The 26,765-nt window shown below is 50.3% G+C and overlaps 1 protein-coding gene and 2 non-coding genes across 5 annotated transcripts; 2 read left to right on the top strand and 1 right to left on the bottom strand.

The window, feature by feature from the left end:
• On the bottom strand, positions 1-24,038 carry LOC122388795 (acetyl-coenzyme A synthetase 2-like, mitochondrial). 3 transcript variants are annotated; one of them, XM_043380190.1, is made up of 14 exons: positions 24,022-24,038; positions 18,985-19,248; positions 18,312-18,441; positions 17,448-17,744; positions 16,504-16,679; positions 12,091-12,243; positions 4,915-5,062; positions 4,255-4,357; positions 3,836-3,963; positions 3,267-3,379; positions 2,752-2,909; positions 2,188-2,284; positions 1,706-1,891; positions 1-1,367 (listed from the first exon to the last, which is right to left on the bottom strand). In XM_043380190.1, the coding sequence occupies exons 2-14, from the start codon at positions 19,183-19,185 to the stop codon at positions 1,206-1,208; spliced, it is 2,052 nt and encodes a 683-aa protein (XP_043236125.1). In that variant the 5' UTR covers positions 19,186-19,248; positions 24,022-24,038; the 3' UTR covers positions 1-1,205. The 3 variants fall into 3 exon arrangements, with proteins under 3 accessions (XP_043236125.1, XP_043236127.1, XP_043236128.1); XM_043380192.1 differs by lacking the exons at positions 18,985-19,248; positions 24,022-24,038 and having other exon boundaries at positions 17,448-17,703; XM_043380193.1 differs by lacking the exons at positions 1-1,367; positions 2,188-2,284 and having other exon boundaries at positions 1,712-1,891.
• Trnas-aga lies at positions 11,956-12,037 on the top strand. Its single transcript has one exon. It is a non-coding gene; the product is annotated as a tRNA-Ser (tRNA).
• Positions 17,177-17,258, top strand: Trnas-aga. The gene has a single exon. It is a non-coding gene; the product is annotated as a tRNA-Ser (tRNA).
• Positions 24,039-26,765: the final 2,727 nt, after the last annotated feature.

Raw genomic sequence — 26,765 nt, forward strand, 5'->3', positions numbered from 1 at the left:
TAATATGGCAAAGACACTGTATTGTCACGTAAATACGTTATGCGGCCACCTGGCCATCCCTGTTAGTCTGAAGCTATCCAACACACAGAGACACACTGTCCGCGAATCGAGTCAGACGGATGATCACACCCTCCGACGACCTCCCCCACACACGCGTCTAAACCGAGCTCGGCAGTCGGCCGTGGTGTGACATTAGTAAATACGGCGTACACTGCTACTGGACGACGGAATGGCACCACTGCATTATTATCGCTTCACTTCACACTATTTTGTGTAAACGATTGGACAGAGCGGCCCTGCTCTTCGACATCACAAAGGTAGGCGGGAATCGTTGGAAGGTCGGCAGGTTAGTAAACAGGACGTGACCTGCCAGCGACCTCGTTTGACCTGCCCTAGCTGTAAACAGCTGAGGCTGACCTAGCCTCACGAGCCCAACTCAGAGTTGGACCAGCTTTGACTATTTCCGACCATTTGAACCATTTCGTTTGACGAACAATATGAACCTCCCGCCCGGACTTAGAGACTTTGAGTTCAGGGCTGAATATGACCCCCATGGAAGACAACTGGATGCTGATTTGTACATGGGCGTGCAATGTTTGTACTGTGAGTTGAAATGTGGTCCACGCCTCTACTGGCAAGGTGACCAAAGAGTTTGGTCCTTTCGAGCAGGTACCAGCCGGCGTCTGAAGAAGTCGGGACGGCAGGACATGAGAAGGCATTGGACGAATATTTGGGCGGCGCAAATATTGACTGGACGTGGAAGCAGTACCGCATGCTGCATAGTATACATATGAAGCGGTACAAACACTATCCATAACCAATATTGTCTCTGTGCTAAGTAATAGAACCTGTAAAACACTCGTAGTGCGACACAATTGACTGATGCTAAAACTCACACAACACCTAGAAACGGACAGCACATGGCGCCATGCATACACCTTGGTCCCTGGCTAAGACACTGGCGCACACTCACCCTTCCCAGCTGTACTACGCATTACGCATAGCATCTACTTACACCACCTCTGTACCCTTTCCGGACTATACACAATTCATACAGCTCGATTCCTAGCACATCGACCAAACTGGAATGATCTCAGACTCATCTGCGTTGGCGGGCCACTGGAAAGCCCCCTACTTGGCGACCCAGTGGGACCTATGGTCGCACTTCTTCCCCTCCTATCCTGGCGCCGCCTGATGTTGCGATACTACTGAACCTGCTGGCGGTGCAGCTGGACGATCTGCTCCACAATCGAGGGGTCCTGCAGCGTCGAGATGTCGCCCAGGTCGTCCGGCTGGTTGGCCGCGATCTTGCGCAGAATTCGCCGCATAATCTTGCCGGAGCGCGTCTTGGGCAGACCGGGCACGATCTGAGGACATGGCGAAACGGTCAAACTGGGAAGGGGTGGGAACGGCGCACAAATGCTGATGGGCTAACTAGCTTGCCCACCTTCGCCAAAGGCTGCCCCATTCGGGGGTGGTCCCTAGAGTCGCCAGCCCTCCCAATGTGATACTGTATCTTTGTCCACTTGTCGGACTTTTTTGTCTATTCATATGGTTATGCGTCAGTCTGTCCAGCTGTCTGCTTTGGCGTGCGTCAAGACCTCATATTTCTTATTGAATCTTGGTGCGCACTAAGCATAAAATAGCGCACTAACACTACATTTGTCTGCACGTGCGCCCAGACACGCAGCCTCTCACCACCCACCAGCATGTGATCGGGCACGGCGTATCCGGCGATGTTGTTCCTGATGAGCCCCTTCAGCGTGTCCTTGACCTCCTGGTCAGTCACCGTGACGTCGTTCTTCATGATGATGAACGCGTACAGACCCTCGCCCTTGAGCTCGTGCGGAAATCCGACCACAGCCGTCTCGGCCACCGGCTCGTACTCGTCCTGAGGGCGATCAGAGGGTTCGCAATAGTGAGTGTCAGACGGAGGTCAGATAGCTGTTAGTCGGCAGTACGATGACTGTCAAAGTGTTCGGGGAGGAGTTCAGTGACAGACGGAAGGTTAGACAGCGGGCACACAACAGCCCGGATAGATAGACGGGACGCTCATGGCCAAGGCTGGGAATGCACGAGACTTGTGACTCGTACAACCACCATTGATTGCATTGATTGTTATGAAAAAGAAAATATATTGCATGAGAATATATCTAACGATCCCCCTCTCCTCCCACGGTCACTGACCATAACATCCTCGACCTCGGCGGTGCCCAGCCGGTGACCGGTTACGTTGATGACGTCATCCATGCGGCCGGTGATCTGGTAATAGCCGCCGGGGTGTCTGGCAACACGGCCAGTGGCGTACTCAGCGAGGGTGGGCGGCGGACAGTGGCGCACTCAGGGAGAAAGGCACAACTGGCGACTGACTAGCCAAAAATGGGCAGGGCAGCTCGCAGACACACAAAAACTGGCCAAGTGATGGCTTTAGAGTTAACACTGGCACGCTTTGCAATGCAACAGAGCATACAGCCACGGTGGGGGAGGGGTGAGGGGTGACTAGCCAAACTACTAACAAGGCAGGCTGGGGACTACAAAAAGACATTGCGCGACATCGTGCGACGCGGGCGCGTACGATAATAATGCCCATTAACTGATGGTGCTGCGGCGAGCTCTAGACTAGCAACACACCCAAAAGAGTGCGCCATGGCGGCAAATGAGGTGGTGACTACAGCTCAGGGGATCAGGCTCAGGCAGCGCATGCCATTGTTCACAACCAGACCGGCGCGTCCCCTCGACTCATCTACCCACCTGTGTGCGCCGTCTCCGGTGAAGTAGTATCCCGGCATCGGCTTCAGGTAGGTCTCGACGTAGCGCTGGTGGGAGCCGTAGATAGTCCGCGCCATGCCTGGCCACGGCCGTTTGAGGCACAGCGCTCCCATCACGTCCTCGCCAGAGATCTCATTGTTCTGTCCACGGAGGGGAGGGGTGGGTTAATAAATGGAGAGAGTCAGAGGAAGAGCAACGGAAGGTCAGTGGATGGGAGGAAAGGGTAGGTCGGAGGAGGGAAATGGGCGGCTCAGTTGAGGGGCATGGATGTATCAGAGGAGGGGTAGGACGGGTCGGGTAGGTGAATCATAAAGAGGATCAGGAAAACTGAACAAGACCAGGGTAGACGACTGAATGGAAGTCAACAGAATCAACCAGCATGACCAGAGGGTATCAAACAAAAGGAGTAGAAATAGTGCGCGCCCTGAGTACAAGCCGTTACGGTGATGAGGCTTTGAACTGTACGGTGTCTATACGGGTGTCTTCGCCAGCCGTACCTTTTCGTCCAGTAGGACGGGCTCGATGCCGTACATGGGCCGCATCGGCATGCCGGGCCGGATCTCGGCACCCTCGGCCGACGGACGCGGAGCCAGGCACACACCGCCCGTCTCTGTAATCGTAAGGACCCGGTCAGGCTTCGGGTCAGGTCACAGGGCCCAGAGTAGAGTCAGGCACACGCCGCCGGTCTCTGTAGGTAAAGAGGTCGCGTCAGGTCAGGATACAGGTCCGGTAACAGGCTGCGGCCAAGCAGTGATTCTGGGAGCATAAGCCCACTGCTCAGTCTGGTAGGTTTTGGCTGAACGCGACATTAGAAAGCAAACAAGCCCATTCTTGCTAAGTAAGACAAAAGCGTGTTATGCCCAGGCGCACTTCAGAATACAGTCTGACTCGAAATACACACTAAACATCGGAACAGCATCTCTGAGGCTGTTTGTACCGTCACTGCAAAAGATACACAGACGCCAGTAGCATTAGCTGTCGATGGAGACAGCAACGGGTTGCAACTATCCACTCAGTCCCACATGCCATCCCGGCGACCATAGTTCCTTCTGAATCTGTAACTCACCGGTCTGCCACCATGTGTCGATGACGGAGCAGCGTTTGTCGCCGACCACATCGTTGTACCACTGCCACGCCTCGTGGTTCAGCGGCTCACCCACACAGCCCAGCACGCGCAGGGAGGAGCGATCATACCTGACGATAGAGAAGGCGTCACCGCCAGCAGGGAATCAGATTGGGGAGGGACAAGTCATCGGGCAGCGGGCGTTTATCGTGAACAGCGGGTGTTTCTGAGACTGACGGGTTTATTGAGCAGTAGCTGTGGAGCACACCAGAAAACTTCCCAATGGCGGGTGAGATGTGATGACAAAGGTGAAGCAGCTTACATACATCATACGCAGTGCCGATCCTCCATCAGAAATAAGAGTTTATACGAGGGAGGCTGCAAAGGGATAGCGAGTGGGGTCGGTGAGCTGAGATACTCACTTTGTGACCCAGCTGTCTCCGTGTTTGAGCAGCAGCCTCAGTGCCGTGGGCGCGCCGTAAAAGTGGGTCGGACGCAGCCGCTGCACCATCTCCCAGTACCGGCCTGCCGGAGAACAGATGGACACATAAAGCTATACAAATATAGATATACGGACATATATGTACAGACACACATACTGGACGCAACATCCCAGCACCGGCGTGCTGGGAACAGACAGATACAAACATATAAGACGCAGCTGTTGCAAATACCAAATACTCGTATCATCACCCAGAGGCGGTCTGAGTCTGCAGGAGACCAGACGTGACAGATACAGACACAGTACACAAATTCATCAGCCTCCGGGGTCACCACTCACCACCCCAATGGCGCCACCAATGCTGCCGCGGATGAATACGATATGCCCCGTAAGACAGGTGATAACTTGGTGCGGCACGGACTACAGAGGGTATGATATCGAACGGATGGTCACAGAGCGACACGCGATGGCCTGGCCTGGGTCTGGATAGAACAGCATCAATTCTACTGACCTGAATCCGGCTTTCTATTGAGCTGAGTGCGGCTAGGCGGGCAGGGTTTCTAATTTCTACTGACCTGAGTGTAAGTCGACTGGTCGTAATTCTAATGACCAGGACCCGGGTAGAAGGTACTCTACCGACCTGGGTCCGGGTAGACGGGCGTGCTCTCGAACATGATGGCCGTGCCGCCGGTGGCCAGCGGGCCGTACACCACGTGACTGTGACCGGTGATCCAGCCGATGTCGGCCACACAGCCGAACACGTCGCCAGGCCGCAGGTCAAACACTTGCTGTCGACAGGGGACGGGGGACGCAGGGTCAGCCACACAGTCGAATATGTCGCCGGGCCGCAGGTCAAACACTTGCTGTCGACAGGGGACGGGGGACGCAGGGTCAGCTATGTCGCCGGACCGCAGGTCAAACACTTGCTGTCGACAGGGGACGGGGGACGCAGGGTCAGCCCACAGCTAAACACGTCCCCGGACCGCAGGTCAAACACTTGCTGTCGACAGGGGACGGGGGACGCAGGGTCAGCTATGTCGCCGGACCGCAGGTCAAACACTTGCTGTCGACAGGGGACGGGGGACGCAGGGTCAGCCCACAGCTAAACACGTCCCCGGACCGCAGGTCAAACACTTGCTGTCGACAGGGGACGGGGGACGCAGGGTCAGCTATGTCGCCGGACCGCAGGTCAAACACTTGCTGTCGACAGGGGACGGGGGACGCAGGGTCAGCCCACAGCTAAACACGTCCCCGGACCGCAGGTCAAACACTTGCTGTCGACAGGGGACGGGGGACGCAGGGTCAGCTATGTCGCCGGACCGCAGGTCAAACACTTGCTGTCGACAGGGGACGGGGGACGCAGGGTCAACCCACAGCCGAACACGTCGCCGGGCCGTAGGTCAAACACTTGCTGCAGACAAGGCAGGGGACGGGGACATACTGCCAGCATACTAGTCAGCAGGGTCACCAATGACTAAGTCAGCACAAACAGCACTCAGCAGCATCACCACAAATGTCAGCATATTGTCCGCTACGGGTCCCCACAAGGATTTCGCATCAGGTCAGTGGACGGTATTATCATGTGATGCTACTTCAGCTATACTAACTGCCTTATAATTTGTTTTAATTTGTGATGACTTAACAAAGTACGACCAAAGCCCCTTGGGTGGTTATACGCCAAGAACTGGAATGCCGAACATATGAAACTCTAAGTTCGCTAGCACTATTAACACCAAGAACACCGATTTCATTTTTTTTATCCGATGGAGTTTTTATCAGTGGGTCTGCATGCGAAAGATGAACGCCACCAGACAGATATACTAGGGCCGTCACAACATCCGACAATAGTGAGCATTAATTTGTCTGTCCGTCCGCCGTCTGTCCGCTGACTGCAGTTCTGACACCGAGGGCCGCGACAGGCGAGCCCATCGTGCTCAGTGTCGCTGTAGGTGAAAGGTGAATGCGGCCAGATGTTCTAGGTGGCCAGACACCTCGTGAACTTTCTTTAGAAGTAGCATAGCATACTATCCTTTTCAAACGATGCTGACGGAAAGGTGCCAAGCGCCCAACCCTGATATTGGTCTTGAGCCCGTGAGCAGCATTTGCTAGTCAACCGTCTACTGGTCAGTGTTTGTAAGTCCATCATCTAACGGCCCGCCCTACCGGCGGTTTGAATTTGAACGGCCACACGGACTGGTTCCATGTGCGACTGTCTCGGCGGCTATACACGGACCGGGCGACGGGCTCCGGTCCAGCGGTCACTGTTTATAGGGCCAGGCGGCGCCGATCAGGGCACGGCAGGCGTGGCACGGAACTGAGGTCCGATATGCTCCGCGGTCCAAAGTGGTCCTGAAGCTCCATATGGTCCCCGGACCGATGTAGTCCCACGGCCCTAAATAGGCGGTGCTATGGTTCCTGCTGATTCCATGGTCCATATCACCACTTAGAGCTATAATATCACGGTTCAGTATCTATCGAGCCCCTATTGATTCTGACTCTGAGGCCATGGCACTATCATAGGTTCCCGCCCGTGATTTCACGAAACTCGCAGTGATAACAGTGAGCCGAACCATTCCTCTCGTTATTCAAGGTATTAAAAACTCCACCGTCTTGCCACCAATGCTGATACTTCTAATGCCGATGAAGTTTGGAGCGGTGCGCGAAACCGCTCCAAGCCCTTTAGCCCAAATAAAATCACACAGACGGCACACTGCACTTGGGCGATGGACCAGGCCGCCGGCCGGTTTAGCTGTGTAAACTATTGCATACCGGAGCTTGCACGCACCGATCAGGTGCTCGGTGTTCATTCAAACTGACAGACGGGCGGGTGGGCGTGCCACAGAGGAGCGCCGGCCAAGGCCAGTCAAGGGCACGACCGCCGCGACTCCTCCCCCCCCCCCACACACACACACATACTCGTACACGAACTGAAAGTTGCAGCCGGAGACACCGTTCGTTATTCTTCAGAGCGAGGTGGTAGCGAACAACAGGTAAATCCAAGTTAGGTGGTAACTGAGTTAAGTGACTTTGAGGGAGCAATTACCTGCAGTTTTGATCAACTCAAGCATCGGCTCCTGTCAGAAACATTCTAAGCCGAAGCTAGTGCCAAGAGCCGCATTGCCATGGACGAGTGTGTTTGATTATTGCTAAGTGGTAGGTACTGACGTCAAACTGTTCAACTTGATGTCAATGAGTGGATACTCCAGCGTCGAGTGCCTCCTCAAAGTGTGTTTGCATAGTGATAGGTTAGTAAGAGCGTCAAGAATCAGAATTGCTGGCAGTGCGACACAAATCCCAGTATCTGCCGCTATTTCGGGATAATTGAGACGAGATTGTCCTGCACTGATAATCACAAGGACCGGTCAGTTTCGGCCAGTCAGGCGAATTTGAGCCAGCACTGTTGCTGTGACAGATTGGAGCAGGCTGCCTTTCCCTTCCTCGCCCGTTTAGCCGACGCCGTGTCATGACCACTCTCCGCATCACGCGGGGGCTTTCTCATCTAGCCAACTGACCAATCTCACACACACCGAACAACACCGCTCTGAAGTCACATTCAGCTGGGCGGGACGCTGGCTGGGTCACCACGGTCTGAGTTTGAGGGTCAGCTGCCCCGTATTTGCCGCTGTTGGTGACAACTGGCAGCGGGGCTCTGATCTGGACCCGGCACCGGCCGTGGTCGGGCGTCAGAGTCGGAGTGGAGACGGCTGAGCTCTATAGAGGGCCGGTGAGTGCGGTCAGAGGTTGATTGTTGCACAACACGGTCAGGTCGGCGACCCCGCCCGCTACCACCGCGGCTAGCCGCTCGGACGGCGCGGCGCGGCGGTGGGAGCTGCTCCGTTTGGACGGGTCTGGTTCGGTTGCGGCGGCACAACGAAATAGAATGGAGGAAACAGCCATGACAAACTGAAATCGCCCTCCAGCACAGATCAGACAGACATCAGTGCTGGCAGGGGATAGAAAGAGAGCCAAGGGAAGCAAACTCCAGAGTAGAAAGAACAGAGGACTTCACGGTAGAGTGATGGAGGACGGCCCAGAGAAAATCGGATGGGAGCGGAATCCAAGATAGAGTAGCCACGCCCGGATGGGATCACCAATCAAGTTGCTAAAACTTCGCTGTTCATTCAAGAGCCACCTTATACCGCGGCATGTACCCTACCACTGCGCAGCAGCAGCCTAGTAGAGCCGTTCTCGAAATCAGCAGCTATTCACAATAAATGATAGTTTTATCTTCGAGATCACCAGAATCCTCTAGGATCCTCGGCAATCCTAGTAAGTGCACAGCGATTGTGCAAACACAGATGCAAGGTAACTCGGCACAGACAGGGACCGTCTAGACTATCGGGGCTTTGTTGTGACGCTCTTATCAAACAAATTAGGCACATTAAAACCAGGAACAAACGTAAAATTACGATCATGCACATAAAAGTTTTAACGAATCTTCAGGTTCCAGTTCAAGCATTCGATATTCAAAAGAACCAGCATCGGTAATGGGAAAAGCAGCATAATAAATCAAACCGTAATCGCACAATTCTCACTTTGCGGGATGTCCATTAAATCAACAATTTTGCAATGCTATCAGGTTCGCTCCCGTCACCGTTCAGACGGTGTTAACCCCACCGTCAACAAAGTCTGGAATTATGGCGAGGTCATACAGGTGCAGACACTGCTATCTAGGCGCCTGTCTGCTCTTCTGTATGTTTGGTTCATGTGAGACCGTATAAAGGGGTGTATGTATGTTTGCTGTCGCCTTTATCGCATGATCATTGATCACGCTGACGTGTCGCAGTCGTGGCACTCCAGTGATGGCTAGCTGTCCCAATGAGGCCTGCGCTACTCCGTTGGTGAATGGAATTATATGCATGTCTCCTCGGGCTGCGCCATTGGTGTGTGGTTGAGCGCCCGATTGACTGGAATTAGTGTCCGGCCAGGTAAGCCTGTCGGTGCTCTAGACACAGTCCTATCATCCTCACTAAGCCCGTCCTGTTGGGCCCGGCTCTCCTGGGCTGTTCGGTATCGTTCGATATATCATCCCTTGACGACACGGTGCCACAGCGACATGAGATGACGCCAGCTGACAGCAGTGATACTGACACAGCCCACTCTGACCGTGGGTCGCGGGCGGACTTGTGCCAAGGTCCCAAAAAGATCCGAGATCCAGGGTTCGCAGAGTCCAAGGTCTGGGACCTTGATGGATCCTGGACCTTGCATTGTCATTTTTGTCGCGAGACCTTGGAAACCCAGGACCTTAAAACATCCATATGCCGCGAGACCTTGGAATCCCAGGACCTTAAAACATCCATATGCCGCGAGACCTTGGAATCCCAGGACCTCAACATTTGCATATGTCGCGAGACCTTGGAATCCCAGGACCTCAACATTTGCATATGCCGTGAGACCTTGGAATCCCAGGACATCAACATTTCATGTGACATGAGACCTTAGAAACCCAGGACCTCAACATTTCATATGCCGTAAAACCATGGAAACCCAGGGGTTAGGACCTCAAAATTTTGGTATGCTGCAAGACCCTGCAGAATGCAGACCTTCAGTACCAGTTTTATTATTTGTCATGGGATCTTAGGAGAACGGTCTGGACCTACACCATCATTTTGTTAAGGGACCTCAAGAATCCTGGAAGCTGGACCATGAGGTTTATGTTGCACATGGGCCACTAAGGACCCTGCACTAGGTTTTGTCTGTAAGCACTTCAATAAATATCTATGGTTGAGCGACCAGCTGCAAGGGGCTAGATAGCTACACCGTACACGAAGAGAACGAACCAGACTGTGTAGACATATATAGAGCAAAATTGTTGCCATGGCTGTGAGGCAGAACTGGAACAAGAGACATGGTAGCTTTTTACATTATCAATGAACATGGATTATGAAACTGTCAAACAGTGGACAGTGGTGGTTTGGAAAGTTCTTTTCTAATCTCACCTCACATATTTTCTGGGTTGTGATATGCCGGGCTTGAAGCTACTTGGAAGCTACCCACTGACCAAGTAAGTGTCAAACTTATTTGTTTTGCAATTCATCAAATCACCATTGAGCAATGAGCAATATAAGCAATGATTCCATGACAGTTCAACTTTTTCGTTTAGCAGGTTTTCGTCGGACAATTTTTCGTCTGCAGATTTTCGTCCGCAGACTTTCGTCTATGCATTTGTTCGTCTGTGCATTTTTAAGTCCGCGCATTATTTTCATAAGGACATTTTCCGCCTCGTCCAGACGAAAAAAATGCCGGACAGAAAAATACTCAGACGAAAAATGCACCAAATTAATTCGAAGAGACGAAAAAATGCAAGACGAAAAAGTCAGACGAAAATCTGCCGACGAATAACCGGCTGACGAAAAAATTGTCAGATGGAATTTTGTTCAGAGCCTTCAATCTAATGTGAATGAACAAAAAGTAAGGTTTGCGCTCGCTGATACTCGAATTCTATTGGCTTAGTCGAGCAGTTTTTCTGTGAGCGCTCGCGCAAACAAGACTTAGAACATATTTTACTTTTTATCCTAGGTATTATGTAACTGAATGTGCAGAAAATCGAAAGCATATACCTATCCAATTCAACTTTTCCATTTCTATGAAGCCTGTAGGTTTTATTTCTGTTTTTTTATATTGCCTGAAAGAATACTTGAATGTTTGTCTTCAATAACTGTAAGGTGCTATCCTACATTCCTACTGATAAGGTAAGATTGAATTGAAAGGGACATGAGTATGACAATACAAATTGCAAGGTACCTAATACCTATTACCTACCCATATTTTTTATGAATTTGTCAGGTTAAAGAAGGAGAGATTGATATTATGATTCATTTTTAACTTGTGTTGAAGCTCCCCCTACCTATGTTGGTTAACGATAAAACCACCACAGTCCACAGGTTTGCATAGGTTCTGCCCCTTTCAATGTTGCTGGGCATCTGTTGGCAGAATATTTAGAAGTAAGTCTGCTCATCAGAATGTTAGTTTGTTTAAGTTCTTGTTGTGGGACCCTGAATACTTTGGATCCTGAGATGTATTCTTGCCGTGGGACCTCGAGGACTGTGGACCCTGAACTCTGAAGTGTGTACTTGTAATGGGACCTTGAGGACTGTGGATCCTGAAATTCACACTTGTCGTGGGACCCTAGGGACTGTGGATCCTGCAATGCATTCTTGTCGTGGGACCTTGGGGACTGTGGATCCTGCAATGCATTCTTGTCGTGGGACCTTGGGGACTGTGGACCCTGCAAAGTATACTTGCTATGGGACCTTGGAAACCTTGGATTCTAGAAATTGAATTTGCCGTGGGACCTTGGAAACCTTGGATTCTAGAAATTGAGTTTGCCGTGGGACCTTGGAAACCTTGATTCTAGAAATTGAATTTGCCGTGGGACCTTGGAAACCTTGGATTCTAGGAATTGAATTTGCCGTTGGACCTTGGAAACCTTGGATTCTAAAAATTGAATTTGCCGTGGGACCTTGAGGATCCTGGATCTTGATTTTTGATCCCGGCACAAGTCTGGTCGCGGGTCTCCGTCAGGTGGGGTTGCAGTGTGGCTCCACAGCCCGGCCAGCGTGGAATGACGGCACCACAGCCAAAACAAACGAGGAAAACAGCTATAGCGGCCCGGATAGAAACAACTTTCCTTGTAGATTCATACAAGAAGAGAAATATGGTCCAAATGGCACCCCACACAGCGGTCGTGGCCGAGTGGTTAAGGCGTCTGACTAGAAATCAGATTCCCTCTGGGAGCGTAGGTTCGAGTCCTACCGACCGCGCTGACCCTTTCTTGTGACCCAGCGTGACCCACGAGGTCACGGAGCTCACTCACCTTTTGCGTGAACATGCAGTAGAGCAGGTACCCGGCGACGCTGTGCACCAGGCCCTTGGGCTTGCCGGTGCTGCCGGAGGTGTACAGCATGTAGAGGAAGTCCTCAGCGTCCATGGCGGCGGGCTCACACTCGGCGGGGGCCGCCTCCATCGCCTGGGGGCACGCACAGACAGGCAGGACCGTATGAGAATTCAAATTGATAACAGTAAGGTGGCGGTTGAGCGGCATAGGTACGAAAAAGGACGATTGCAATTATAGTGCTTTTGTCTGTTGAAATCGTGTTAAATACCTACAGAAAATTAACAGAATGTTAAAACTGACCTTATGATCATATCAGAGAAGTTATTTGAAAATGGACTTTTTAACAATCATGCTCAGAAAAACGTATCATGTAAGGATACAGGAAATGTGGAGGATCTGTCATCTGTCAAACCAGTATAACGCCTTTTGGGGCGAATAACGGAGCGAGCGAGAGGGTGGGCCTTGCACGTGCGAAATTGCGAGGTGGTACCTCCAACTGACTTGTGCACGGCACCCTACTAGCCGGTCTCTAGCGACGTGCCAAATTTGGGCACAATCGGCCCAGCCGTTCTCGAGATCTGGAAGCGGCACCCTGCACGTGCGCACGTGCAAAATGGGTCCCAACTGACTTTTGCACGGCACCCTACAAACCGGTCCCTAACTGTGTACTTCTATAGAGCCTTGCTGTGTACCAAATTTGAGCGCCATCGGCCCAGCCATTCTCGAGATCTGGAATCGACCCCTGCACGTGCGCACGTGCAGCAGCACCCCAACTCTGGCACATGGATATGCATTGCCTAGTGGGTGCCTACCTACATGCCAACTTTCAGCGCAATCGGCCAAGTAGTTACCGAGATATTGCAACAATTACAAAAGTGACACCTCTTCGTTTTGCACGTGGCACGTGCATAAGGGGTCACCCACATGCATCGGGAATAGTCCAATACTTGGTAGAAGGAATGAAGCTACCCTACAAAAATTACCGCATGTAAATCGGTCAAGTGGTTGCTGAGATATAAGCGTCGCAGAATCGTGACCACGGCCGGCCGGCCGGCCGGCCGGCCGCTCATACTCAGAAATTTCCGTTAATCTAAGGAAAGACTACGCTCGCTTCGCTCGCTCCGTAACCAGTATAACGCCTTTTGGGGCGACTAACGGAGCGAGCGAGAGGGTGAGCCTTGCACGTGCGAAATTGCGAGGGGGTACCTCCAACTGAGTTGTGCACGGCACCCTACTAACCGGTCTCTAGCGATGTGCCAAATTTGAGCACAATCGGCCCAGCCGTTCTCGAGATCTGGAGGCGGCACCCTGCACGTGCGCACGTGCAAAATGGGTCCCAACTGACTTTTGCACGGCACCCTACTAACCGGTCCCTAACCATGTACCAAATTTGAGCGCCATCGGTCCAGCCGTTCTCGAGATCTGGAATCGACCCCTGCACGTGCGCACGTGCAGCAGCACCCCAACTCTGGCACATGGATATGCATTGCCTAGTGGGTGCCTACCTACATGCCAACTTTCAGCGCAATCGGCCAAGTAGTTACCGAGATATTGCAACAATTACAAAAGTGACACCTGTTCGTTTTGCATGTGGCACGTGCATAAGGGGTCACCCACATGCATCGGGAATAGTCCAATACTTGGTAGAAGGAATGAAGCTACCCTACAAAAATTACCGCATGTAAATCGGTCAAGTGGTTGCTGAGATATAAGCCTCGCAAAAGCGTGACCACGGCCGGCCGGCCGGCCGCTCATACTCAGAAATTTCCGTTAATCTAAGTAAAGACTACGCTCGCTTCGCTCGCTCCGTAACCAGTATAACGCCTTTTGGGGCGACTAACGGAGCGAGCGAGAGGGTTTGCCTTGCACGTGCGAAATTTCGAGGGGGTACCTCCAACTGACTTGTGCACGGCACCCTCCTAAGCGGTCTCTAGCGATGTGCCAAATTTGAGCACAATCGGCCCAGCCGTTCTCGAGATCTGGAAGCGGCACCCTGCACGTGCGCACGTGCAAAATGGGTCCCAACTGACTTGTGCACGGCACCCTACTAATTGGTCCCTAACCGTATACCAAATTTGAGCGCAATCGGTCCAGCCGTTCTCGAGATCTGGAAACGACCCCTGCACGTGCGCACGTGCAGCAGCACCCCAACTCTGGCACATGGATATGCATTGCCTAGTGGGTGCCAAGTGCCTACCTACATGCCAACTTTCAGCGCAATCGGCCCAATAGTTACCGAGATATTGCAACTATTACAAAAGTGACACCTCTTCGTTTTGCACGTGGCACGTGCATAAGGGGTCACCCACATGCATCGAGAATCATCCAATACTTGGTAGAAGGAATGAAGCTACCTTACAAAAATTACCGCATGTAAATCGGTCAAGTGATTGCTGAGATATAAGCGTCGCAGAATCGTGACCACGGCCGGCCGGCCGGCCGCTCATACTCAGAAATTTCCGTTATTCTACAGGGTGGGGCAGAAAGATTTACCTCTTGATTTTTGAAAATATTTCGGTCCAGAACGAAGATATTCAAATGATTTTTGGTACACGTATTCAGTAGCATGTACACATCTCAGCAACGGCACTATGAACCAATTTGACCACCTTTGGTCTTCACCCCTGCCCCGAAACCTCTCCCTGCGGAGAGGCGCGAGCGCCGCACGGTGTCTTCGTCGAAATTCGACCATGCCGTCTCGAGTGCCAGCTTCAGAGCGGCGATGCTGCTGTGTGGTGTTGCACACTTCTCCCTCTCCAGGATGGCCCAGGTGGTGAAGTCCATCGGGTTCAGGTCTGGACTTGATGGTGTCCGCATGTCCTTGTCCCAGAATCCAGGCATGTGGGTCTTGCACCACTGTTGAGTGAAGTTGGCCGTCTGAGACGACGCAACGTCCTGGACGACGACGTATCCGTCTCGGAACGACTGAGTGATCCAAGGCAGAGCATGTTACTCCAGCAGATGGACATTAACGTGTGAACTGACTTTCACACCCGCCTCGATGAAGATCAATGGTCTTTTTGAGCCGTCGGATGCGACGGCAGCTCAAACCATGACACCAGCAAGGTTGTAGCGACCAAAACTGGCCTGGATAGCAGGATCAATGCTGGATGTACCATCTGCCAAGATTCTGACGCCTTGAGAGCTCATCTGGGGCTCAACCGTGGAAATCTTTTTATCAGATCAGAGGAAGACCTTGCTACCGGCGCTTCTGATTTCCTCCAATATCTTTTGGGCCATGTGAAGCCGCTTCTCCTTCGATGCCGCCGAAATTAGGCGTCGACGTTGCATCGTGTATGACTCAAGGCCCAAATCATCGTTTATGATTCTCCTGATCGTTTTAGGCGAAAAATCGAGGTCCTTTGCCAGTTTGCGCATGTTTCGCCAAGGAGTTCGAGACACCATCTTGTGCACGATATCAACCAGCTCTTTGGCGCGGACATGTCTTGTTCTGCCTGGGATGGGCTTCCTCGACACCGTACCTGTCCCTTTAAGGCATTTAATTATACTGTTAGCAGTTTTTATGGCAGCACCGAGCTGTTTGGGAACGCTTCGGACGCTGTGGCCAGCCTGCATCGGCGCCGCAATTTGGGTTCTTTTTGCAATCTCCGCCATAGCTCATCAACAACCATGACGAAATAAAACACAATCATAAAAATTATACACGAGTCAGTTGGGAAGCCGCATGCAAAATTTCACTAAAATCCGTCCAAAACTTTTTGAGTTATGGGCTGAAAACAAACAGGTAAATCTTTCTGCCCCACCCTGTACGTAAGACTCCGCTCGCTTCGCTCGCTCCGTAATAAATGGTCTCCTCGGCCTCTCCTGATATGTCATTGATCATGAAACAGAGTGAAACTGATAACAAGAGAGACCAAATATCACCCACTTGTGTGTTTTCATTGGTCGCCACGTCCCTCTATCCGAGCTACCCGGATACTCTCTCCCTAACTGCTCGGGGCATCCCGGCGCCGTAGCTGTCTGGCAAATCAGCGGGAGGCCGTCGCCGGCCACCGTTTTTACCGTGCGCTTTATGTCTCCGCCATACCACTCTCGCCAATCGAGCCCGAACCGAACGCCCACTTCTGACGGCAAGCTAAGGTTACGAAAGACAACTGTTTTTGCGCCCGGTCGTTTTTCAAGCTCCCGCACCACATACAAGGCCTCTTAACTGACGCGGGGAACAGCTGAAAGACTTTCACCTGCAGCACTGCCCGTGGTATACCAATACTGGTGAGATGGCTACAGCTGCCACACTGCGATCTGCTTGGCATGCCAAGCATCCCATTATAATCGAACAGAGAAACTGAGCGACTGTGAGCAGTGATCACTATTCACAGCTATATGACTCATTCTCTCCAATCAACCACACCCTCCCCAGGCTGAACATACCTCTTCCATCGGTATGTCGATACCGGAGCGAGGCACCTCTGCGCCGGTCCTTGTAGCCACAAACACCCGTTTGACAGACGGGCACTCCCGCACGGCGTCATCGACAATGCGCTTCAGTTCGATCACCTTGCCGCCGCGCACTGCCTGGTCGCTGGTGATGATGGTCTCCGCGCCGGCTGGAAATGGTGACCGGGTCGGGTCAGATGTCAAAGGTTACGTGACGGGGTCAGGCGGGGACTAAGGCCAACAGGGGAAGGTAAGAGGTCACAGAGAAAAGATATTCGGAGGTCGCTGAATAAAAGTGAAAATCAAACGAAGTCACAGAAGTCAGCGACTCCATGAAAGAAGCCAGAGGTGATAGGGGGAGGTCAGAGGGCAGCAACGATTAGTCAAATAGCATACTATCATATTATCACAGACCAATGACGAAGGGAAATCGGACTTCGGAGGGTTGGGATTTGAGAAGTGGCAGGTCGACTCATGGCAACATACATGAGCTTACGGGAGGCTGGAGGCATCCGAGAAAGGTTAGAGGTGCGTAATAGCATTCCCACTTGGGTCAAGTGTCATGCCAACTGTCATCATTACGTCACAGCCCACTCGTGAATGGGAACAACTCACAAGCAACTCACAAGTTGTGGCAGCCGCAAACCGAGCACGCCCTCAGCACGAAGCGGTCGTGGCCGAGTGGTTAAGGCGTCTGACTAGAAATCAGATTCCCTCTGGGAGCGTAGGTTCGAGTCCTACCGACCGCGGCACAGTTTTGGCCAGAGTAACGAATGGAGAGGCAACCGTTGCAGTCGAGCCAGAAGTGTCGAGACTCCGTGCGCGCACAGTCGGTTACCGTACCATACGAGTGATGACTGGGGGTGACAGGCTATGATTTATGAAGGGAACGAACGGTCTTTGGATGTAACGAAGGATGATCATTGTGCGGTACTCACCATCGAGCACGCGGCTGGCGAGCGCCTGCGCGCTGAAGCCGGCAAAGACCACCGAGTGGACGGCGCCGATGCGCGCGCACGCCAGCATGGCAACGGCGGCTGCCGGCGAGGTGGGCATGTAGATGGCCACCCGGTCTCCGCGCCGCACGCCGTGCTGGAGCAGTGCGGAGGCCAGCCGGCCCACCTGGTCGTACAGCTGCCGGTAGGTGATGCGCTGCTCGGTGCCCGGCTCGTCGCGCTCCCAGATGAGCGCAGTCTGATCGGGGATGGAGCGCATGTGCCGGTCCACGCAGTTCACTGTCGCACACAGACGCAGGTGGGTTCATACTGTCTGAGTAGTACCACACTCATTCACGAATGTACATTGCGCATCACAGAGATGGCCAATGCAACATACTGGTTCAAAAGAAAGGTGCAAACGGTTCATACCTATAGATAGTTGTAGAACCTGGAGATAGTTGAAAACCCAAACTTAAATTGGCCCATGGTGATGGGCATAATACCAAGTTGATAAATATAAAATTCAGAACAAATGACAATTGATTAAACAAAATGGTAAGGGGACTCCAAACTTGTGTGAAAACTATTCTGAAAATAATAATTTTCTTAACTGTGAACAGAATTCAAGCATGCATTCAACTGGCAGAAATATGTCCAACACAGCACACCTAAAATATGCATATGTATATTACATACAAACATGGCCTGTTATGAATGTTGCTATCCCATGCAGGGCATTGTCTGTGACCATACAAAAAGGTCTGTGGTTAAAGGATATGACCCATAGCTCACATTGCAGACATTTGCAAAACAATGTAGTAAAATGCTGATGTGATGATGCAGTAGTGAGTTAGACATACTTACCAGATGCATTGAGCTTTCCACCTTCAAACCAGGAGATTTTCCCATTTGGCAGGTCACAGTTTGAGACAGTGTGAAAAGGCTCCATCCATTGGAGGTATGACTTGGCTATTTCACCCCAGAACTCTGATGGCTAGAGGAACAACCATACAGGTGACTTGAGGACTTCTGGAGCAGTGCATTCCAGGCAGTGGAAGCAGCATGGCATGGTTCAAACACACATTCCAAGCAGGCAAAACAAAGCAGCATAAAACACAGGCATGAGGCCACAGTGATCAGTATTAGTATATATTAGGTCCGAGTAGACAATTGTGACGCTGTTGATACAAATATGTAACAGCAAAAAATTTAGGTTTTAGGTTAGGTTAGGTTGTACGTTTGTAGGTTTTAGGTTTTAGGTTGGTAGGTTGGTAGGTTTGTAGGTTAGGTTTGGTTAGGTTGTAGGTTTGTAGGTTGGTAGGTTGTAGGTAAATAGGTAAGGTTAGGTCAGGTTTGATTATGTTTTTTCTGTTATTTCCAAGACATATAAGTATCATTTTTGGATTCAGGATGTCAAATAATGTAAGAATATGAAAACTATCTTTTAACAGTCACTCGGACTCAATGTATACTTTTACCCAGTGATCTCTTACAGCACACTTTAAGCAGAGCATGATATGATCAGCTCATAGCTTACATTTTCTAGGCTGAAGTCATAGATGTCTTTGTGGGTTTTGAGATGGGGATATTTCTCTGTAATCTCAGGCACAGGAGTTACAGGAGCACCCTGACTGTACTTAGAGCTTGATGAGCTCAATGCTCTGAAGCATTGCGCCAATGAATTCTGGTGTGGCTTGAAACCACAGGTCCTTGAAAATATCTTGAAATAGTTCAGCATTTTCTTGTCTTGCACTGTTTGCTGGTATTGCTAACTTTCCAAAATTCAACTGAGCACTTATATCTTCTGAAACACAAACAAAAGCACATATTGTCACAATGTCTGAAATGCATATCATGATTAGCTAATTATGCTGCCCAGTGCTAACCATCAGACCAATTAGGCCATCATGGCCATCATCTACAACCCACAACCCTACAACCTACCAACCTAAAACCCACCATCCTATATACGGCCTTGCCACCATCTACCAACCTACAATTTACCGCGCGCACCACAAACCAACACAGGCGGCGCACTCCTTTGCGTCGTTTGCGTTTTGTCACCGTGGCTTTTGTTTACATTTGTTTCATGGTGTGGCAAGATTTGGAAATAGAGGGAAGCCTTTATACCTGTCCAATTCTTGCATTTTATTAACCCGGTGTTCTGTGGTTCTTCAATGAGCTAATATTTTTTCTTTACTTAACTGTTCCAATTTTTCTTTTGATCCTTAAAATCAGTCAGAATTTTGCATTTCACTCGATATTATTTGAAAAATACAATATTTTGTCAATAAAATCTTTCCATGAGGAGATTTGGTAGCAGAATTTTCATGTTTTCTTCATCACTAGCCATAGTACTTAGAATAGAATAGAATAGAGGTTACGGATTGAGGACGGTCAACAAGGACCTGTAGGAATCCGGTCATTTACTTCTCCCTTACATCAACCATGTAGCTCTTTAGCTCATTCTGGCACCGTATGTTTGGTCAGTCCGCAGGGTATACTTCCTGTTCGCCCACAGCTTGTCGAGACGATTCTTGAATGTGTTCAAGCTCGGTGCCGCGACGACATCTGCAGGGAGGCTGTTCCAGCTGTCAACAATGCGGTGACAGAAAGAGGTCTGGCGAAGATGGGAGTTCACTCGTCTCTTCTTCAGCTTTAGATGGTGACCACGCGTTCGATCTGAGGTGTCGAGCTGCAGGAGGTCGGCTACTCTCACCCTCAGGCATCCTGTCAGGATCTGGTATGCCATTATCATGTCTCCTCTCATCCTTCTATAGTACATGGAGGGGAGGTTCAGGGCTCGAAGTCGATCCTGGTACTGAAGGTGACGCAAGGGACGAACCAGCTTAGTAGCTCTTCTCTGGACCCTCTCAATGGCATCCTGGTCCGATCTGAATGTAGGTCCCCACACCACGTTCGCGTACTCAAGGTGAGGGCGCACCAGAGTCCGATAGAGGAGAGGCAAAGATCGACTGTCTAGGGCTTTGAACGACCTCTTCACCAGACCAAGAACTCTGTTCGCACGACCCACTGCAGCTGCCACCTGTTCATGAAACTTGAGGTCTTCATCAATGACAAGTCCAAGATCCTTTTCCGTGTGCACTTGAGCTAAGGTGGATCCATTCATCTGGTAGGTAAAGCATTCGTTAGAGGATCCCAGGTGCATCAGCTTACACTTTTCTTGGTTAAAGGGAAGCTGCCATCTGTCTGCCCAGTGCCCCAAGGCATCAATGTCATGCTGGAGGAGAGTCTTGTCCTGGAGGCTGGTCACTTCCTGGTAGAGCTTGGTGTCATCTGCAAAAAGCATAGAACGGCTTCTGACGGCTTCTGGGAGGTCGTTAATGAAGACTAGAAACAACAGTGGTCCCAGTACAGAGCCCTGGGGGATGCCGCTGCCGACCCGCGTCCAGTTCGAGCAAACGCCCTCTACCATGACTCTCTGCCTCCGGTTGGTTAGGAAGGCTGATACCCAGCGGAGCAGGTCCCCTCCAATGCCATACGCCTCCAGCTTCCTTAGAAGTCTCTGGTGGGGCACGCGATCAAACGCCTTCTGAAAGTCCAGATAAACCACGTCCACGGCACCTTTCCTGTCCAGGATGGTAAGCCACTCTTCAATCACCAACAGTAACTGCAGGGCACATGATCTTCCAGGCAGGAACCCAAACTGGTCATTGGTAAGGAGGTCATTCTCGAGGAGATGGTCCAGTAGTCTATCTCGGACAAGAGATTCCAGCAGCTTACAGACAATTGAGGTGAGGCTCACTGGCCTATAGTTGCCAGGCAGACTTCTGTTTCCCTTCTTAAAAATCGGGACCACATTTCCCTCCCTCCACTTAGCTGGCAGGACTCCTGTGTCAATAGATCGCTGGAAAATCGTCTTGAAAGCAGTACAGAGAGGGATGGCCAACTCTTTCAGCATTCTCGGGTGTAGCCCATCAGGTCCTGGGGACTTGCTACAGTTCAGGGCCTCCAGTCTCCTTCGAATTTCCTCTTCTTGTACCCTGATGCTGGTCAGTGGTTCTCCATTGAACTTTGGATCAACTTCTGGGATGTCGCTGGTGTCCTCATCCGTAAACACTTTGCTGAAGAAGTTATTCAGTACCTCGGCCTTCTCTTCACTTGTGATAGCACTGGTCCCATCACCTCTTAACAGGGTCTCAACTCTTGCTTTCACTTTTGTTTTTGAGCTAACATACTTCCAGAAGACCTTTGGGTTTTGAGTCACGTGCTTCGCCAGCTGGCTTTCATAGTTTCGTCTCAGTCTTCTGGTTAGGTTTCTTAGCACATTCTTTGCTCTCTTATAATCTTGCTTATCTTGCTCAGATTTGGACCTCCTGTGCAGTTGATACAACCTGTCCTTATTTCTTTTTGCACGCAGGAGAGCACTGTTCGTGTAAGGTTGGCGCTTCTTCTTATGTACACTTCTTAAAGGAATGTGCCTTTTTTCAGCCTCATGCATCAATGCCAGAAGTTCCTCCCAGCCTGAATCAGCATCACAGAGCTGTAGTCTGCTCATAATATCTGAGTTTCGGATAGCCTGGGCCATTGCAGGAAAATCTGCATTCTTGAAGTCTTTTGCTTGAGAGTTGCCCTTTACCAGCTCAGTCTTACACCTGAGAGTAAATACAAGACAATCATGGTGACTATTTCCCAGAGGCGAGTGGTGTTTGAGATCTGCTACCATACCTTCCTCTGATGTGAAGATAAGATCTAGAGTGCTAGGTGACTTGTTGGGCATAAAATGGGTTGGTTCCTCAACATGTTGTATGAGAAAGCAGTCTTGCATAGTATGCAGGAACTTGTGGGTATAATGGCTATCAGGTGCTTCAGATTTTCCTAGCTTCCAGTTGATTTCACGATAGTTGAAGTCGCCAGTAATTACGATGCTGCTTGGGTTACTTTGGCTTACTGTTTTCATTAGCTCACAGAGGGCGTCTGTTGATGTTCGTCCATCACTGCTTGGGCTACGGTAGATGGCTCCCAGAATGAGGATTTCACCCTTTACAGGCTCAATTTGCATCCAAATGGATTCTTCAAATTGCCCAGGGAAGCTAACCTCAGATGCCCTTATATCTTCCTTGACCAACACCACAATGCCCCGCTTACCAGATGCACCTAGTCCTGGCTGGCTTGAATCAAAGTTTAAATAGGGCACATAATGATCTCCAACTGTGAAGCATCCAAGCGCAAGTGGTCTGATTTGGGCTTTAGGGATAGCCTCTGTTAAGACTATCACATCTGGCCACGCACAGTTTTCAGCCAGCAATGCTAATTCATCCAGCTTGTTTGGAAGACCATCTGCATTTGTGCATAGTATTTTCAATTGATCTACATTTTTTGATTGTGTTACTTCTTTCTTTGGCTGATCATTGTGTACAGTGTCCCGTGACAAGTTAGATACATGCCCCTTTCTTTTGGAAAATTCACATGCATCACAGACACAGACATGCTCATGCTGAATCTTCAAGCATGCATCATAAGCAGCTTTAGCACCCTCTGGACCTGGGCATGCAAAATACCTGCAGGCTAGCCTGTAGACTTCCTTTACATGCTGACCCTTTAGTCAGACTCTGCTACCTTGGTTTTGGTGGACGTTTGTTGTTTGCTGTCCCGCATCACTTATCACCACCACTTTTCCCCTTTGGATGCGAACAACCTTACCCTCTTCTCTTAGTCTCTTTGCCTCGAGGCGTAACTTTCTGTCCTTTTCCCTTTCTTCTGGAGTGCGATCTGGTGACAAGTACACAGTTCCATATGCATGATGACCCCTGAGTTGAGGTGCCTGCTTGAGTATATCCCATTTCTTTTCTTCATCTTCCAGCGTCACGATCAACGGACGTGGCCTCTCAGGCTGGATCTTACCTGCCCTGAAGGCCTTGACAATGTTCACTTTGATGTGCAGCTCCTCTTCGATGATATTCTTTGCTTTCCTGACATCCTCCTGTGCTCGTTCCTTGGAGTTTTGGTTAGAACTCTCAGGAAGATTGTGTATCACAATGTTGTTTCTTCTCTTCTCTTTGTCAAAGAAGCTGCCAACTGTTTTTGCCAAACTTGCCTCCGGGTTATCCTCAGCAGGTCTCGGTGTACCAGACAACTCTTCTAGTTTCTTTTCCAGTGTCTTCACAGCTTCTGCATACGTCCTCCTTTGTTCTAGCTCTGTTGCTTTTGTGGCTTCTGCTTTTTCTTCCTGCACTGTGACTTTCACTTCAATCCGCTGCACAGTTTCTTCAATTAATTTGGCCTGCTCGGAGCTTGCTGTGTGGCATGCCTGTATCAGATTTTCATGCTCTTCCAGTTGTCGCTTGAAATCGGTGTACGCTGCCTCTTGGACTTTGCATAAGTCTCTGCTGCTTGAAGCAACCCCTGCCACAGACTCACCCTGACCCAACAGCACACTCCTGAAATCATCCAGTGCCCTAGTTACACAGTCCGTCATTTTGGACTGGTTAAGCAGATTAGGCAGTATTTGTTGGCAAAAAGAGCAGACCCAGAAGAACCCGAACCTACGGATCACCTCAAACTCTTCTACGGACTTTAACTGACAGCTTGTATGGTACCATGTCTCACATACATCACAACAGATGCAGGTGTCCTCCTTGATATCCTTTCCACACTTACTGTTCTGGCCAAGGCCATCTATAGAAGGTACAGTCACTCCCCCGCCGACCAATCAGAGACAGATCCTGAGTGACGTCATCCCTGATGCTCGCAAGGGGTACTCCATTCCTTTGCAACGTAAAAATGACTAATTTCATTTGAAGATTATTGATGGCAATCTCCACATACCGCTCAACCGTTGATGTCAATAGAAAGCCCAACTAATTTTCTAGCGACAAAAAAGAGCAGCAATATGCTAAGAAATGGCCGGTTTTGAAGATATAGACGATTTAAGAACCCTCTGCAGCAGCAGGAAAGCAACGTAAAAATGCATCGAGCTTATATTTTTACTATGAATAAATCATTTTTCAGTAATTTTTTAAATATGTTACAGATTTAAGTTACAACTTTATTACAATATTTTCATTATTTGAAACTTAATTTAAAAAAAAATATTTTCAAAAACACTAGCTGTTGGCAAGTAGCTTGGCAGCGATTGTGGCGCACCACGCCATTAATTGTCCTGAGACCCCCTTATGATGTCATCAAAAGTGGAGTGACATGGGCCTGGTTCTGGCCACCCCTGCACAAAAAGGGTCCCTCAGAGTTTGCATCCAAGGCCATCTATAGAAGGTACAGTCACTCCCCCGCCGACCAATCAGAGACAGATCCTGAGTGACGTCATCCCTGATGCTCGCAAGGGGTACTCCATTCCTTTGCAACGTAAAAATGACTAACTTCATTTGAAGATTATTGATGGCACTCTGCACATACCGCTCAGCCGTTGATGTCAATTAAAAGCCCAACTAATTTTGCAGCGACAAAAAAGAGCAGCAATATGCTAAGAAATGGCCGGTTTTGAAGATATAGACGATTTAAAAACCCTCTGCAACAGCAGGAAAGCAACGTAAAAACGCATCGAGCTTATATTTTTACTATGGATAAATCATTTTTCAGTAAGTTTTTAGATATGGTATAGATTTAAGGTACAACTTTATTACAATATTTTCATTACTTGAAACTTTATTTCAAAATAATATTTTCAAAAATGGCAGCTGTTGGCCAGTAGCTTGGGAGCGATTGTGGCGCACCGCGCCATTAATTGTGTTGGCTGTCAGACCTAGGCCTCCGATCGGTGCTGACAACTGGCGACGGATTTGCGAATCTAGATGTACCGCAGCTGAGACAGATGGCGCTGTGTGTTCGGTTGGCCATGGGCAGCTCGTTCGAGGCGAGTCTATGCGGCCCTGTGGCCTGTGATTGGTCGCCGGTTAGGAGTGGGAGAATCGGAAACAGCTGTGACGGAATGGTGGTTGGCAATATGGCGACGATCGGAACGGCCATGCTTATATCTGTATTTTCGGATACAATAAACAAGTTTTGAGTGAGAATCACGTCTTGAGTGAACCCACGAGAACGGGCAATAGTGGTGGCAGCGGTGCTCAAGATGGGAGAGTGATTCTCGTGGTACGGACGGACTTTTACTGGAAACCGTGATTGCCGCAAGTCAACACGTGGCACAGATTGATATACGCAAGATGGCAGAGAAGGACATTTCACTCGATAAGTTTACTGGCGTGACAGCCAAGGATTGGATAGAGTGGCTCGAGGATTACGTATGTTACGCGGAAGGGAGAAAATGGAACCGGGAGAAGCAGGCGTCAAATCTCCGATTTTTTGTGACAGGCGACGTACGGGACTGCGTAAGAGACACTGGAGCCACAGACCTTAATGAGGTCGACACAGCAGTCCAGGCCCTGTTGGGTGGAAAACCGACCTCTCTAACGGCCAGTCAAGAAATTGATGCAATTACCTATAAGGGTAGCGTACTCGTCATGGTCCAACAGATGCGGAGATGGGCGAAATATATTACCAAACAGGAAGAAGTAGATCAGATGGTAATGCTACATCTTCAAAGGCAACTACCTGTGGCGTACGCAGAAGAAGTGATCAAGCGGGACTGTCAAAACCTGAAAGAGGCAGTCAAGGTCGTACAAGGACTCGAGCGGGCACATCAAATCCGAGTGATGCGTCCTCAACAGCCTGAGCAGGTTGTGAGTCGTGTGGTGGAAGGTCAGAGAGCAGATGGGCATCCTGAGAGATCAGCGGGCCATCAGCAGCAGCATGGCTCTCGTGGCGGCTTTGGTCGCCCACCACCTCGTGGTCAGCGAGGAGGACAGCGAGGACCGTTCGCAGGGAGGTGGCAGCAGCGTCAACCCCCACTGGGGACATCTGCTGGTCAGTTCCAGAGGCAGCCACGAGGTAGGAGAGGGGCCCAGTGTTTCACATGCGGAGGTGAGGGGCACTTTCGAAGATCCTGTGTGTTTAAGAATGACAGGTGTGGAACGTGTGGCAGAGTGGGTCACCTGAGTCCCATGTGCAATGAAAAAAACGAGACACGACCCGCTACACAGAGCCTCCAGTAGTGGGTCATGGGTGTGAAGAGGACTCTAAGGAGCCTGAACCAGGGGGGAGGTACCTGAAAGTAAAAGTAGGTGATAATGTAGTCGGTGCTCTTATCGATACAGGGGCTGATGAAACATTAGTTAAGTTGGATTGCCTGCCCCAGGGTACACCTACGTATCCCCTGGACAGTAAAGTTAAGTTAGCGGATGGAAGTGATGCAGATATTGTAGGTTGTGCTGTGCTAGATATAGAGATTGCCAAGTGTGTCCAAAAAGTAACTGTACTTGTGTCACGTAAGTTGTCTGAAGATTG

This window comes from Amphibalanus amphitrite, unplaced genomic scaffold (assembly GCF_019059575.1).
Source record: "Amphibalanus amphitrite isolate SeventyFive unplaced genomic scaffold, NRLGWU_Aamphi_draft 000335F_arrow, whole genome shotgun sequence".
Lineage (NCBI taxonomy): Eukaryota > Metazoa > Arthropoda > Thecostraca > Balanomorpha > Balanidae > Amphibalanus > Amphibalanus amphitrite.